The following is a 15,327-nucleotide window of genomic DNA, read 5'->3' as shown; positions in this document are numbered from 1 at the left end:
CTGCACCATCGTTCAGGAGAAACCATTTTGAAAATCCAGCATTGGTTGTGATTGTACTGCTTAATAATTAAAATACATTTTAACCACTGATTCTTTCCCTTTGGAAGTCCAAACAAAGAGGTTTTGCTTTTGCAGTGAAGACATGGCGACAACACTAACCCAACTCATCTTGGCCTCTGCTATACAGTAACTACGTTTGTTTGAGGGTGGGCCAAAGTAGCCCGTAGGTAGGCATTATTCAAATTTTGCATAGTGACATATGGCACTTTTCCACTGCACGTTATAGTTCGACTCGCCTCAACTCTACTCGCTTTACATTTCTGAGCTTGCATTTCCACTGCAGTTTAGTTCCACCTCAACGTGGGTGGGATAATAGGCTGATCATCATAGTTGCACCACCTCTACTGCCGTGACATCATCTTAAACACGACACAAACTGACCAAACACAACCGCTAGCTGTTAGCTACTAGCTCATTGTACTGCATAAAGCAGTTGATGCATGGTGATTTTACACAAGTGTAACAGTTAAATTGGCCTGTTGTTTTAGAAGCAAGCTTCCAGTTGCTGGTCAACTAAGTAAAGTGAAGCGTTCAAGCAGAGTATAGAGTTAACGTAACAAAACATACCATCCTCCATCGTGGATCAACGCCTGTCCCGGCCACTCTCCCTCCCATTGCTCACCGGATCAGATAGCGTCCATTTGGTCGAAACACTTCCACTATTTCTTGATAGGTCTGTAGTCACTTGTAAGTTTTTTTTTACTTTTCCCTACACTGTTGGTAGGTCCGGTGGTAGCCGTGTGCGGCAAACAGCTAATAAACTTCCTGAGAGACTTTATCAATTTGCTCATCGCTAACAATGAAGACTGTCATCTTTTTGCACTACTGAGTACTGGTCGGCGCTGCACTGTCTATTGTCCTGTTCATTGTCAGAAATTTGTTGTACTGTCCCGTACTTTTTGCACATGTTTGCACGTGCACTTTATATAGGTATATATAGGTTTTTTATATAGGTATTTTATTTCGTTGTGTTGTCTCATGTGGTCCTGTGTTGGTCCTTTGTTGTTTTTATGTAGCACCATGGTCCTGGAGGAACGTTGTCTCGTTTTGCTGTGTACTGTACTAACTGTATATGGTTGAAACGACAATAAAAACCACTTGACTTGACAAGTGGATCATCTGTGCCTCGTTTATTGACCACGGCGTGGTTTTGCATACAGCCATTTCTTTTTTCACAATTCAAAAGTCGAGTGAACAAATGTTATCGCTGTTGCTAACTATAAACTAGCAGGTTGATGTCGCGTGTCGGACCAATCAGTGATCTGCAGGATTTTGATGTCACATTTAGTATCGCTTGGAACCTCGGCCGAGGTGGTACTAAAAAAGGTTTCAGGTACTATCCACAGTGGAAAACCCCAAAAAAGCAAGCATAGTCCATTTGAGTCGAGTTGAACCATCCAGTGGAAAAGCCCCAATAAATACTTTACCGAAGAAATGGCTGGACTACAAACAGTCAGTTTCTCGTAGTTCTTGAGCAGTGTTGTCTGTGGGAAGAAAACTCCCTTTTGCGTGGACTTTGTGCTTTGTAACTTTGCAGACCTTTTACATGCACAAACAGCTATATTAAACACTAAAGGAAAGGTAAAATCCCAAAAAGCATAATAGGGCCTCTTTAAACCCTCCAAAGTGCACTGTAACCTCGGTTTTTGCTTTTTTTTTTTTTTTTTAAGAAAAGGAGTTTAAATAATATTTTGTAATAATAAACATTATGTTACAAACACTGTCAATTGAGCATAACTTGTACAGCATTTAGAAATGTGCTAGAAATGTGATCACACTTAAATTGCTAAAAAGTCTGATGGTGGATAGCACATGTAAGTAATCTGGCTGAATCGGATGGATTTCAGGGTACATGAACTTTCGGATGCAGCAAGTTGTATGCTAAATCAAAACAGAGCGACACTTTTCGGGGTAGTCAACCTAAACATATCTCTGCACATTTATCTGGTATAGAAGAAAGTATTTTAACCAAAAACAATTATTATTACACATTTCACTTTTAACTCATTACAGTCCATTTATATAGTGGACTCAAACAGCAGTGTCAAACTCTCCTGCACTTTTTAAAACTCAACACTCTAACTGCTCTGCTCAAAAGTTAGTTTCCTGCCTATGGGCTGAACAGTGTTAGTCTCTGGACAATAAAATACATCAATCAGCAGCTTCTGTACTGAGAACTCTTGAGTCAAGAGTCAGGACTCTTGAGCTCTCTTGTCTAGCTTTCCTAAGCTCCTTCCTGCTTTTCTACTTTCACTCCAGTCAAGTGCTGCACACCATGGAGCATAATTCTCATATTTTTAGTACTAATACATTGATTTGTTAGCGTACAGTCATTAAATAACTGATGCAGAGAAATATAGAGCCAAGTGGTTATTATACACCTTTGTTTGACAGTGGCTACTTTAGCGCTGTACTACCCTATTTACTAGATATATTGTGTGTAGAGATGTTTATTAATTTCAGTGGCATAGGTTTAGTTTGAACATTGGCAGGAGCATAAAAAACAATTATAACTAAGAATGTCTCTGGCAACCTTGAGCACCAAAAAGAAGTCAGAAAAATCATTTTTGCATCAATTCAAATGTCGCATGGGAACCAGGACATAATCACATTCGCAAAATCAATGATGAGTGTGATTCGGAGGTTGCATTTTCCCTCTAAAAATGACATTTTTAATCCACTGATGGTTAAGTCTAGGGTTTGGGTTTTGGGTTTGGTTCAGGTTAATAAAATATGCATTCCTCTTTTCTGTATTACATCGTTTACAACTAAGACTACAACTCTCTTTTATTGCCACTCTGTGGACATTTCACCCAGAAACTGGAGTTCACATGTTACTACTATACGTTCAAATGGATTACAGATTCAGCCACTGGGGGAAGCGATCATTTACTGAGAGTTTGATAAAGGAATAGTTCACCCAAAAAAATTTATTCTCTCATCATTTACTAATCCTCATGTCATCCCAGATGTGTATGAGTTTCTTCTGTAGAACACAAATTAAAATTTTTGGATGAATATCTCAGCTTTGTAGGTCCATACAATACAAGTGAATAGTGACCAGGCCTTTGAATCTCCAAAAAGCATACAACATATGAAACATATGAAACATCCATAAGTAATCCATAAGACTTCAGTGGTTTAATACATGTCTTCAGAAGCAATATGATAGTTGTGTGTGAGAAGCAGATCAACTTTTAAGTCCTTTTTTACTATAAATTCTCCTCCTTGCCGAGTAGGTGGCGATATGCATTAAGAATGCAATCACCATAAAAACAAAAGTGGGGATTGATTGTAAAAAATTACTTAAATATTGACATGTTTCTCACCCACAACTGTTATATCGCTTAGAAGGATTTAACCACTTTTATGCTGCCTTTATATGATTTTTTTCTAAATATTTGTCACCATTCACTTGCATTGTGAGGACCTACAAAGCTGAGATATTCTTCTAAAAATTCTTCATTTGTGTTCAGTAGAAGAAAGAAATAAGGGTGAGTAAATGATGAGAGAATTTGAATTTTTGGGTGAATTTAATATACAAAACAGACAAATTTATGGTCTTACTTAGTCCAATATTTGTATTATATGTATTAAGTTCAATAAACTTTCCCTTTGCTATTAAATATTTGATAAGCAATCAAAGTCTCGCTTTTAGTGAAGGCACATCATCTATATCCTCTGGTGGTCAAATGACCAGGAACAGGGTATTTGTTTTGCATAAATACATAGGAAACCTTTTTGTTCCTTAAGATTTTTATGTATTTCTCTCTCTCCCTCTACATCTCTATTTTACCCCTTTAGAACTCCATTGCAATAGCTGTTTCGACATTCAACAAGAGAGTAACAAATGTATCAACTAAACTCATTGTTACCCTCCCAATGAAATATCTTATCAAGATCTATCATATACATATGTAAAAGATTTAATCTTATTAAATTCCATAGCGCAACAAAGTGAGGTTGTGAAGATTAAAATGATACACTGGCACATGTGTTTATTATTGTCTGTGTGGTAAGTGCCGTTTCAGAGAGGTAGTCTTCAGGGTTTAGGCCACTGCTCATGCATTATTCATGATTCTGTGCCATTGCATCTCTGCATTATACAGCACAGATCTCCTTAAAGTTACAACACCTCCATCAAGCAGTAGCTAATGTGCCAGAAGTCTGCCAGCAATACAGTGTGATTCATTATCATACTAAATGCTATTTATAAATGGAAGTCTTAATGTTTAAGATGGGAATGGCATTTTGAGAACAAGAGGCTCTGTCTATAACATCACAGGTATGACTTATTTGTGATAAGTAATTGGTCTTTAACAGGTGGGTGGAAAACAGTGATGGTTTTGATGAGGTACAGGTTACAGGTTATTTGTGCAGGGCAGAGATGTATTATAACCAGCAGACAGATCTTTGAGGAAAACATGACTATTTCCCATTGGGATCTGCATAATTGACACTTCCCTGTATCACAGCACAAATATTTACAGCTATTATTTACAGCTGTTTAACTATAGTTTAAGTACTATCAAGGGGGCTTTGAATGATGGTAGTGATTTAGGCACATGTAGTCCATGTTTTTATAGGTTGAGAATATTTAAGAACTTATTTCTGTCTGTGTAGATAGATGACAGGATGACAGGACATAAATATTGAAGTTCTGAATTCACTGAATGCTTCTTTTTGATACAAGTCAAAACATGATTATTCAAAAATTATAAATAATATGTAAAATTATTTTTATATAACTTTTTCAGAGAAGTTTGTGCTATCAAAATTGTAAGCCTTAGCCAATTCAACTCTTACACAGCAACATAGTAAGGTTATGCTACGAGTGTTTTCAGCATCTTTCGTAAATTTAACTTTACAATTTTCCTTTTCTTTCTGAAAATTTCAGTCAGGTTAACCATGTTTGTTCAGTTTTTATTATAGAAGATATTTTCAGTGTTGGGTTACACTAAAAAGTAATTAATTACTAACTACTAATCACATCTTCTACAGTGTAATTAGATTACTGTACTAACTACTCTGTCTGAAAAGTAATTGCATTACTTTTGACTAATAACTGTCTAAAACCCTGATCAACCTCAACCAGAGGAAAAATACAAGGATAGACATGAAACTGTACTTTTCATTCTTTCAAACAAATAATATAAAATATTCATGAACTGGCCAAAGAATTTATGAGGCAGCATTAAAGTAGAAAACATATATTTTAACATTGTATTTTAAATGTCGATTTTAAATTCACTATTGTTTTAAGAAGAAACATAATTAATTTACTGAAAATTTTACAGTAATCCCTTACTTTACTTTTTCTCAATGAAAAAGTATTTTTTTAATTACAGTAATGAATTACTTAGTAATGCATTACACCCAACAATGGTTATTTTTAAGACCATTTAAACTGTTGTGTTGCTCTGTGCTGGTGTGCTGTTCATTAACTTATTTCCTCCACGTGGATATTAATTATTGATCAAAGTGGCTGGTAGAATTGTTGGTTTTGTTAAGGGTGTCAAAAATCTTCTGATCTCAGAAAGTACATGCGAAAGTCCTAATTGTTTCTACGTGTGTGGGACCCCTATACTGTAAGTAGCCTACAATATGTGCTGAAAATGCATATAGAAAAATGCACATCTGCTTTCATGAAGCTCGAAATGAATCAGTGGAAGTGCGTTTGAATTTTGGGGAATCGCTGCGCTGAATATGTTTAAATGATCTATGCAATATCCTACACTAAATTGGGATGCACTCATTATTTTACACAATACACTTGTGAGTCCATGTAACTTACAGTGGTCACAAAGTCACAGTTAAAAACTATACGATATAGTTTTTGCAAGGCAACATGTCCAGTCGGGAAAGCATGAGAATAATGTTCTTAATACATCAGCCTAAATAACTTTTCCCAAACTATAGCTGTCACAGTCACATCGATGGAGCGATGCCAAACTCACCTCTGTCCTGGACTGGAGTCGTTTGTTCATCTCATAGATTCTGTACTCAGGTTGCACCATGTACGGTGAATGTCTCCGGTAGAAGGGTCCGAAAGGGGACGAGTAGAACGGGTCGTGCGGAGGATTGGACATGTTGATTCCGTGTCGCGTTTACAGCAGCGCCAGAGATTCAGCATCCATACAGCGCGCGTGAAATATCTCCAAACGCCGCGAGACAGCAGCAGTCAGAGCGCTCGAGTGGAGAGATGAGAGCGCGCGGAGGAGGCGGGAGAGAGGAGGAGGAGGGATGGGCTCTCATTGGATAGCCGCAGGCTGCACTGGAACATTGTTGAGTGTGAGCCAGACAAGTCTTACCATCCCACGAGAAGGTATTGGCCTTTATGTAAATGTTTGTTTTGGTAACAATTTACATTATTGTGTGTTATTAGGGATACCGTGGATGGTTGTCACACTTTTGTTTTTATGTTTTTATTTATTTATTTTGTTTGTTTGTTTGTTTTTTAAGGTAAGTTTCTGTATAGGCAAACAAATATGTTGTCACCGTATATGGGGTAAGTTGTCACAATGGGAACCTGCTATTAAACAGTCAATTATAGGCTTTTTCTCCAAAACGTGAACAGTAAAACATTTATGAACACTTAATAATTCATTAAACAATAATAATTGCATTTAAACATTAAATGTTATAACACCGGTTTTTTGAATGCTTGTTTCTGATTGGTTGACATAAGTTCTAAGGGTTGCAAATATTTTTCAGTAAACACAGGGCAATGAAGTAGTTCCAGGTCTTGACCGCATAACAGATCACTTCGCTAAATTACTTCAGATATTTCAAAAAGCCGTTTAGGCAACCACAGCAAATCAGCCATATAAAACAAAGACATTGACTAAGTAAATTGGATAAGAATGACAATGTTTATAATATCTGGGATTTATTTCAATTTCAGTTGAAATGCACCCTTACGTTCTCTTTCTCTCTCTCTTTCTCTCTCCTCTCACACACAGTCACACGTTGAACACATAAATAACCTTGTTACTCCAGTAAGTACTAAACAGCAGCGCAAGCTTCCATTGCCAGTTTACGTAAGAAAGTAGTTCCACTCACAAGAGCATTTTAGGGACAAGAAACTGAAAATGTATTTTAGATAAAACTCTGAATGGTGTCTTAAGGTGTGGTAACCATGGTATAAGCAGAATAACTGACTCCGGCCCATTCAGTTATTGAAAAATAATTTACACCCAAGTGTAACGGCCATTCCGCTGCTTGCATTACCACCTCGGGGTGTGCATTATTTTTTTAATAATTCAACGGTCAGCCGTCAGTAAATCCTTACATAATATACAGGTAACATACAAAAATACCAAACCACTGTTTTGGCCAACAGAAATTGTATTTAATAAATTGTATGAAATTACAATGCAGGCTGTAAACAAAATCAGATAGCATCAAGATGTGCTGACACATCTTGACCCAAACTGACATTTATGGAAATACCCTTGCCCGGAAAACATTTAACCTTTCTGTTAAAATCTATGTTCAAATTGGTGAGCTTTTCCTTAATGCTTTGCCAATGTGTGTTTCTTGTTTACCCAAGAGCTATTAAAAAATATTTTGATATTTGAATTTAGTTTTAGAGCTTTTAATTTACAAAAGTTATTCTAATTTATGATGGTTTTAAACCAGCATACAATACCACTAAACCACTGCTACATAGCAAACAAACTATTTCCAGTTTCAGCTCACTATGTTGTTATTACATGTATATATCATTCATTACAAGAGTAATAAAACTACAATGTCTATGTATAAGCAACTCTTCAAAATAAATTTGTATGTATATGTTTGTTCATATTAATTAGTAATTACATATGTAATAATATGTAATTACAAAGTAACACATGCAATGTAATGTAAAATGTGCAAGAAAAGTAAATAAAGGGATGGTTACCACCCACATTAAATATACGAAATAAAGACAAAACTAATGTTGATAAAATAAAATAAAACTTTCCCCATTCAATCTTGGAAGCCTTTTCAACTTGACCTTAACATGCCTTCCAAAACCCATTTCCTCAGTTTACGCTAATTTGCCATAATATAATTTTTTTAAATCCTTATATTTCATGTTTTGTTGAACTATCAGAGGCTGACATGAAACGTCTCAACCATTTTAGACAAATGAACGTTAAACTCCAAACACTCCAGGCAAAGAGATAGGTAATTACAAAAGTTGGGTTGAAAATCTATTAATTAACTTTTTAAAAAATACATTATTTAATTTCTCAAGAACTTTCCATTCAACATTTCAGAAGGGATTGGCTTATTTGCCCATAACACTTTTCTGCAGAGTGTGACCAAAGGCTATGCGGCTTAAAAAAAAAAGAACTTCCGTCTTTTCTTTAGTTGCAATCTAGTTTTAATTCTGGATGTAAAGAGAGAGAGGCTGAAATGGGAGTGTTTTTTTAATAAGAAGTAGAGGCAGAGTGTGGAGTTAGTGGTGTAGAGGGAGATATATGTGGTAAGGTGAAAGAGGAAGAGCACTTCTTGGGGAAATCGAAATGGGTCAGGACACATATAGACAATCCTTTGCCAGGCTCCCCACTGTTACTATGGTAACGTACCATGGTGAGTGGCGGATGCCGCCTTCTTGACAGGTTTGAACTCAATCACACACACATACACATCCAAACATAAACCGTTTTTACCTTTAATATGTCTTCAGGTTTGATTATATACTGTATGTAGTACATAAAATAGTCACCCTAAAGTGCTGGCATTTAGGCCCTTGTAAAAAAATATGTTTTGTATTGTGCTTTCCTTGATATTAGTGGTTACTTTTCATCGATTTGAGATGTAGAAATGGATTTGGACTTACAAGTTTATGTTATTTTTGTATGTAAACATTCAAATAATTACTAATTTACATTCATTCCACATTATCTTCAAAACAATTCAGGATAAGCAGCATGATCAAGCCTTCAATACCAATTTACAATATGACAAAGCATCTTCATCAACACAAACAAACCTAGTGAAATCATTAATGAAGGAAAAGGGGAACAAGCTGTTTATACAGGTTTATACAACAACAAGAGTTTTTAAAATGTTTGTGTTAGACCAACAGATCTTTACTCCAGGACACAAGAGTAGATTCATGTGGCACCGAACATTGTGATTTTGACCTAGGACATGCATGCACACATTTACACACATACACTCTCAAATTATTTCTGAATATGGATGAAATATACCCCTGTGCTCGAGGAGGAACTGCTAGTTTTGCTAGAGAATCTCATTAGCATCGTAATAGCTTGCAGCCTTATTTGCATATTGTCAAGCATGATTTTTTCCCCTTTGGATAACGGAGAGAGAGAGCGAGAGAGAGTGAGTGAGTGAGAGAGAGAGAGAGAGAGAGAAAGAGTTGGTAAAAAATGCTAAAACTTTGATGCTCCATGTTTTATTTCATTATTTAATTTAAACAAAGTCTAATTGAAAGACGCCTTTCAATTATGTTTCTCTGCTTGTATTAGATACAAATGGTTTACTTGTTGGGCATTTATGGAGAAAACATCCATTACTGCTGAGACAAACAATATTTAGCTTTTCGCATTAAGAAGTACAAAATGGCAGTTTGTCACTCAGTTAATCGGAAACTTCAGAAAGAAGATAAATGGGTCAAATGGCATGAGGGACATTTAGCATTAAGGGTGACAGGCACATTAAAATTAAGACAATTAGAACTCTCTGAAAACAGTAATATCTTGTTATATCTTAACCTTTGAACCTTTGAACTGTTTCATGCACATTAGGCAATTACAACTCATGTCTTCATTGCATTTGAAATCTTCTGTGTGCTTTATCTCTACTTCATTACATTTGACCTTTCCATGCAGTAATTGTGTGTGTCTATTTGTTTGCATTCCATATAGGAGTTCATTTCAATGGCATATCACATGCTTGTGATGTGAAAGCAGTGTTTACTTGCTTGTGGTCACCAAACAGCACTATCTCAGTCTCACACATACTCAATTTCTTTTTAGGAATGTTGTTGTTGACATTCTATAGCTCAACCTGGAAGTCTGGAAACCTTTTAAATTGTTCTACTATTATGAAAATGAAAATAGAAAAAAAAATCAAATCTAATTTCACAGTTTAACATGCTTGGCTTGTCTGACTTGTGTCACATGGGCATGCAGAACCTAACTGTTGACTTACCCCGAGTGATTTATGAGAAACAATTACCTTGACTTAGTTCAGTTGCAAGCTGCAAAGCATAATTTATTTGTGTATTTCGTACATACATTATAACTTGTGCCTGAGTAGCGGACATAAAAGAAAATTAAGGAAGGCTGAACTCAAAAATTCAAGGCAATTATTGTTCCCAAACCACAAGAGTAAACTAAATGGATTGGGTTTTATACTGAATGCTTTCCGTGGGGCAAACAGCCTTATATCAATGTGTATAGCAACCTTATTTCAATGCTGATTATTACCTTTATTATAACTATAGATTTGCTTGATATATCACATGAGCACACGAAAGATTTCTGTTATTGTTTTTCACGCAATTCTAGCCACCACTGTAATAACAACAAATTCGTACAAGAAGGTGAAAATGTAAGATATTGTATGATTTGGTTCATACAAAACAGTGCTTCTGTTATTCCCATATAGAGACCAACCAATCAACAAATAAAAATGTAAAATAAATACTATACAGGCATCAAATTTTATGTAGCCTCCTAAACAACACTTTATTGTTAAGAAATGTATGTATGTAAACACATTTGATTACTCATTCCATCATTATTCATGCAATATAAATGACTGATGTGTCAATAACCTGTAATACTGTATGCTTCCCTCGTCTCCAGTATTTTCTTTCTTCCATTGTACACTGAAGTTATTTTTCTATTAAAAACACAGTTAGCTATAGGGTTTGGATAAGGGGTTAGACTCTGACCAAGTTTACACCTTGTATTAGGATGCATTTTGGGTGATCTGATCTGAGCCCCAAATACATGTCTAAAAAGGGTTTAAAATGTTTTATGATCGGATCACAAAAACCACATCGGAAGGTTGTCAAAAATGCATGTGGCCGCATCACATTTGAGGTGTAAATGCTATCCACCCTGAATGCGTCCTGAACACCAGTGAAGTGCCACCCTTTTCCTGTCAATCAAATGCTGTGCTAAACCAACTGTTTAAACTTTGCTGGTTAAAAGCGACTTATAACCGAGCGGAAATAACCATCTAGTTAGAAAATGTTATAAAGCGGATACATACACAATCATGAAAACTTCACGGATTTTCTTCCGTGTGTCTGATATCATCATGCAGGGACACAGATGACAAGCACGCAAATCTGACACTCAGGTTAATACAGGAAATCCACTAAAATAATGGATAATTCTGCTCGATATGTTGGGTTTGTACTTAAATAAAATTTCAGCTGCATCTGGGAGCTGTTTTTCTGTGCTTTCTTTGTCTTTTCTGTCTTTATTGCACTTTAATACCATGCAGTAACAGTATTATAGTGACTGATGTATTCATCATGAAATCAGAGACCCTCCCCTCCAAATCCGAACACAGTTGGTCACAGGTGACGCATTTAGCGAACAGGTGAAAACTTGACAAGATGTGATCAGATCACCCAAGATGCATCTTAATACCAGGTGTAAACACGGGCTCTTTGGTTAGGTTTAGGTCAGGGGTACAACTTAGGAAAAATTTTAATCACATTGTTTGATTGTTTGTTTATTTTTCTCTAAATTCGTACGTTTTTGTACAAGCCAACTTGTAAAATTTCATCTACATAGCATACTACATTTCCACGTTTAAAAGTATGATTTCAATCGGACAAAAATAATACGAATTTTTCTTTTTAAAATTACATGAAAATGTTTTTGATACCACCCATACAGAAATCGGAAACATGACAATATATGCAAAACACATATTTGAAATACATGTTCATATATGGTTTTCACTGGTATAAAAAGTTATATACTTGTACATAAGCAACATATATTTAAAAATACCACAAACAAAAAAGCTTTCCCGAAAAGTAGTGAAAAACTATATGAACTATGGTTTTTTATATATTTGTTAATAAATGTCCATGTACTGTATCAGATTTGTATGAAGTTGCACTAATAGACCTCGATAATGCACCTATAGCTTAGCTTCATCCAGCAAGTATGTACCAACCTTGTCATAGTTTGCATGTTCCAAAAGACAGAGGTGAAGCATGACATTCAACAGCTGTCATCCTTGTTTCAAATATTCGATTATGCATTGTGTCATGTATACTTGGAAAAACCCATTTATAACTGCACATGTTAACCTACTGACTGTTTCCCTATCAGCTCTCTCTTTCTCTTTCTCTCTCGCTGCCCAGAATCCTGAAGTCTACATAGATCTTCACCCTCATCGAACATCTGTTTACAATTTTAGTCATGGGGTTGAGGCCCTTCATGAACACTTACATATCAACTAACACAACAGTCTCGTGGGAATCTGATATGTACACATTTACCGAACATGATAAATGACTCTGTCTCAGTGTCCTGTGATTTGATTTAATCATTTTTGTACTGGGAAACACCCAGTTTTATTGATGGAGAAAAAATGGAAGAGGGAGGGAGAAAGAATGTCAAGTACAGTACACACATCTATAAAACCAGCAACACACACACACACACACACACACACACACACACACACACACACACACACACACGATTCCCTCCCCCATCTCTCCTTCCTCTCCTGAAGCTTGCTACCCATCCCCCTGCAGGTCAGTTAATAAGAGAGGAAGCCTGCCTGAACCTCACAGTCTGACTGAATCACACACACACACATGCACATGCACGCGCACACACATACACATGCACACATTGCACATGAAGACTGTTCATCCACATGTGCACCCATAAGTAAGTAAGATAGCATATGCATTTATATTGTTTGAGATTGTGTGTTGTGATTTGTGTGTGTGCTTTTGTGAGGCTGTCTCTCTAGGGCACACACAATCCAGTCTCGAGGGAATAGTCTCCGGCTGAACGTTGTGGGAAAGAGGAAGTGGAATTTTCCCCACACTCCACCTCAGCAGGAGACCTGAACATGGACGCACACACCTTCTCCCTCGCTGCCTCCTGTCTGTCTCGTGCTCTGTCCTGTAGTTGGTTCATGATTATTCCTTTAACACCAGACAGAAAATAACTAACACGTGTTGACACATGTTCCATGCTCACAATGGATTCAGAATCAGCCCTGAATTGTTGCATCTCACTCACATCTGATGTATTGAAGTTTTGCCTGACTAAGATAAGTATTCGAATGAAGTTCATTCCAACACCAAGTTAGCGTGCAAAGATATTCCACCCAGCTGACGTTCACCAGACGTTTGACGTCAGATACTGTGTTACACTAATTAATATGAGAATGAAACCTGTTAGGTGGAAATGAGACAAGCAACAGATATATTTGTTAGCCAAGGTGTTCTCTGCTGTCTTTAGAAACAAAATGTAGAAATGTATTTAACCCAGTAATAACCACACAAAATGGAGCCTGAGAACAGAAGTACAGAACCAAGCCCAGTTAGATTTCCAAGTAATACAATTTGTACTTTAATGTATGAGAGTCCATAATTTGATCAGATATGGCTGATTCACAGGTGCAGAGGGTGAACAGGTGTTTCGTGTCAAAGCTCCGGTCCTCCTTTGTCCCAAAGCACTAGAACACTTCACTATTTGTACAATTCTGCTTCTACTTTTCTATTATCAGGGCGAACGTTTCTGAGCATGGTGAGTAACGGTTCCAGTAGCATTTCACCTTGAGCACAGTTCTCAGAACAGAGAACCATTCTGGTAAAACACCTAAAGTGACATGCTGACTCATGATTGATCAACTGCTCAGTCTTTTCTAATCCTGATTTTGCAGCACCACATTGTTAAAGAAAAAGTAACCATGCCAACATGCCCGGATTGGTACGGAACGGCACAGTTCCACAATGAGAACTGTTTAGCCCAATGGTGAAAAAGAAGCTATTGACTCAACTGGTTCTTTGAAAAACACAGTCATTCACCATCGAGACGATTGCAGTGAATAAGAATGATTTGTTTTCTTCAAAGATTCGATAAAAAACACTGTTATGTTCACGAACAAAACATCACCACTTTAAAAACAGATTATTGAGGGCAGGGCAGGGCAGGACAGTAGTAGTTGTTGATGATTTGGCCTCTTTTGAATTTTTTTTTTTCAATTCAAAAGAAATGTTTGTCTAAAACTTAAGGGTGCTTTCACACTTGGTGTGATAGTTTGGACCGAACCTAAGTTTGTTTCCTTCCCCCTCCCCCTGCCCCCACTGGCCTCTGTTCATATGATATTATTTGGGTCTGAAACACGTTCTGATTACTTCATCAATGTGAGTACAAGCAGCAGCTGTTTACCACTGTAACTAAGTAACAACTGAAGAAGACATCATCTTTTTTTATTATTAAAGTATTTATCTCTTCAGATTTACCACCAAAACTTCCATGCACAGAAAGACTCTTACGTTTGTCTACCATGGATGCATTGAATGTGCAATGACGTGAAGGACATTAGAGCTTGTCTGCCGTGAGCCTACGGATGCATTGGAAGACATGTGATGAGTGTGAGCTGCTCTCTAAAGGTGATTTATTGGGAGACAAGCAGGTATGAGAAATGCATTATACAATAATAATTGCAATGGGGATCCTGCAAAGATGCTAAATATGAACCGTACCGTACCCAAGACCACCTTGGAAAACAGCGCTCACATCATTCAAATTAACCGAACTTTGACATCAATCAAACCCAGGTGTGCAACAAAAGTGCTAGTGTGAAAGCACCCTAAATTATGTATTTAATTTTACTTGTTTGTTGAATGGGTGTTTAAAATCAATATCACAATATTAATTAAATAGCTATATCATGGACAGGGTTGGGAGGATTACTTTTGAAATGTAGTCCACAACAGATTACAGAGTACATGCTGTAAAATGTAATTTGTAACATATTCCATTAGATTACTGAAGGTCAGTAACATATTCTAAATACTTTGGATTACTTCTTCAGCACTGGCAGATTTTTTCACTTGTTTTAATTATTACAATTTCTGCCAGTAAAGTAAGACAAAATACTCCTGTTAAAAATACATTCTCTGAAAAACCTAAATATCTTATGCAGTGTTGTTTCTAAAACAAGATCAATCAAACTGATGTTGTTTTAAGGACTTTTAGCTATTTGTACAGGAAAACATTACAAAAAGAAATTATGATCCAA

At 36.5% G+C, this 15,327-nt stretch overlaps 1 protein-coding gene across 2 annotated transcripts in view; it reads right to left on the bottom strand.

Annotated features, from left to right (window-relative positions):
* The window catches only part of ldb2a (LIM domain binding 2a), a 109,177-nt gene extending 102,945 nt beyond the window's left edge, over nt 1-6,232 (bottom strand). For both annotated transcript variants that reach the window (XM_052149542.1, XM_052149543.1), the window contains exon 1: nt 6,018-6,232. In XM_052149542.1, the coding sequence (XP_052005502.1) occupies nt 6,018-6,149 (132 nt within the window). In that variant the 5' untranslated portion in view covers nt 6,150-6,232. The remainder of the gene's footprint in view (nt 1-6,017) is intronic.
* Between the last annotated feature and the right edge of the window lie 9,095 nt (nt 6,233-15,327).

Source organism: Xyrauchen texanus, chromosome 19 (genome assembly GCF_025860055.1).
Source record: "Xyrauchen texanus isolate HMW12.3.18 chromosome 19, RBS_HiC_50CHRs, whole genome shotgun sequence".
NCBI classification, from domain to species: Eukaryota; Metazoa; Chordata; class Actinopteri; order Cypriniformes; family Catostomidae; genus Xyrauchen; species Xyrauchen texanus.
Note: the sequence above shows the minus strand (reverse complement) of the source record. Positions and strands in the feature narration are given on the sequence as shown.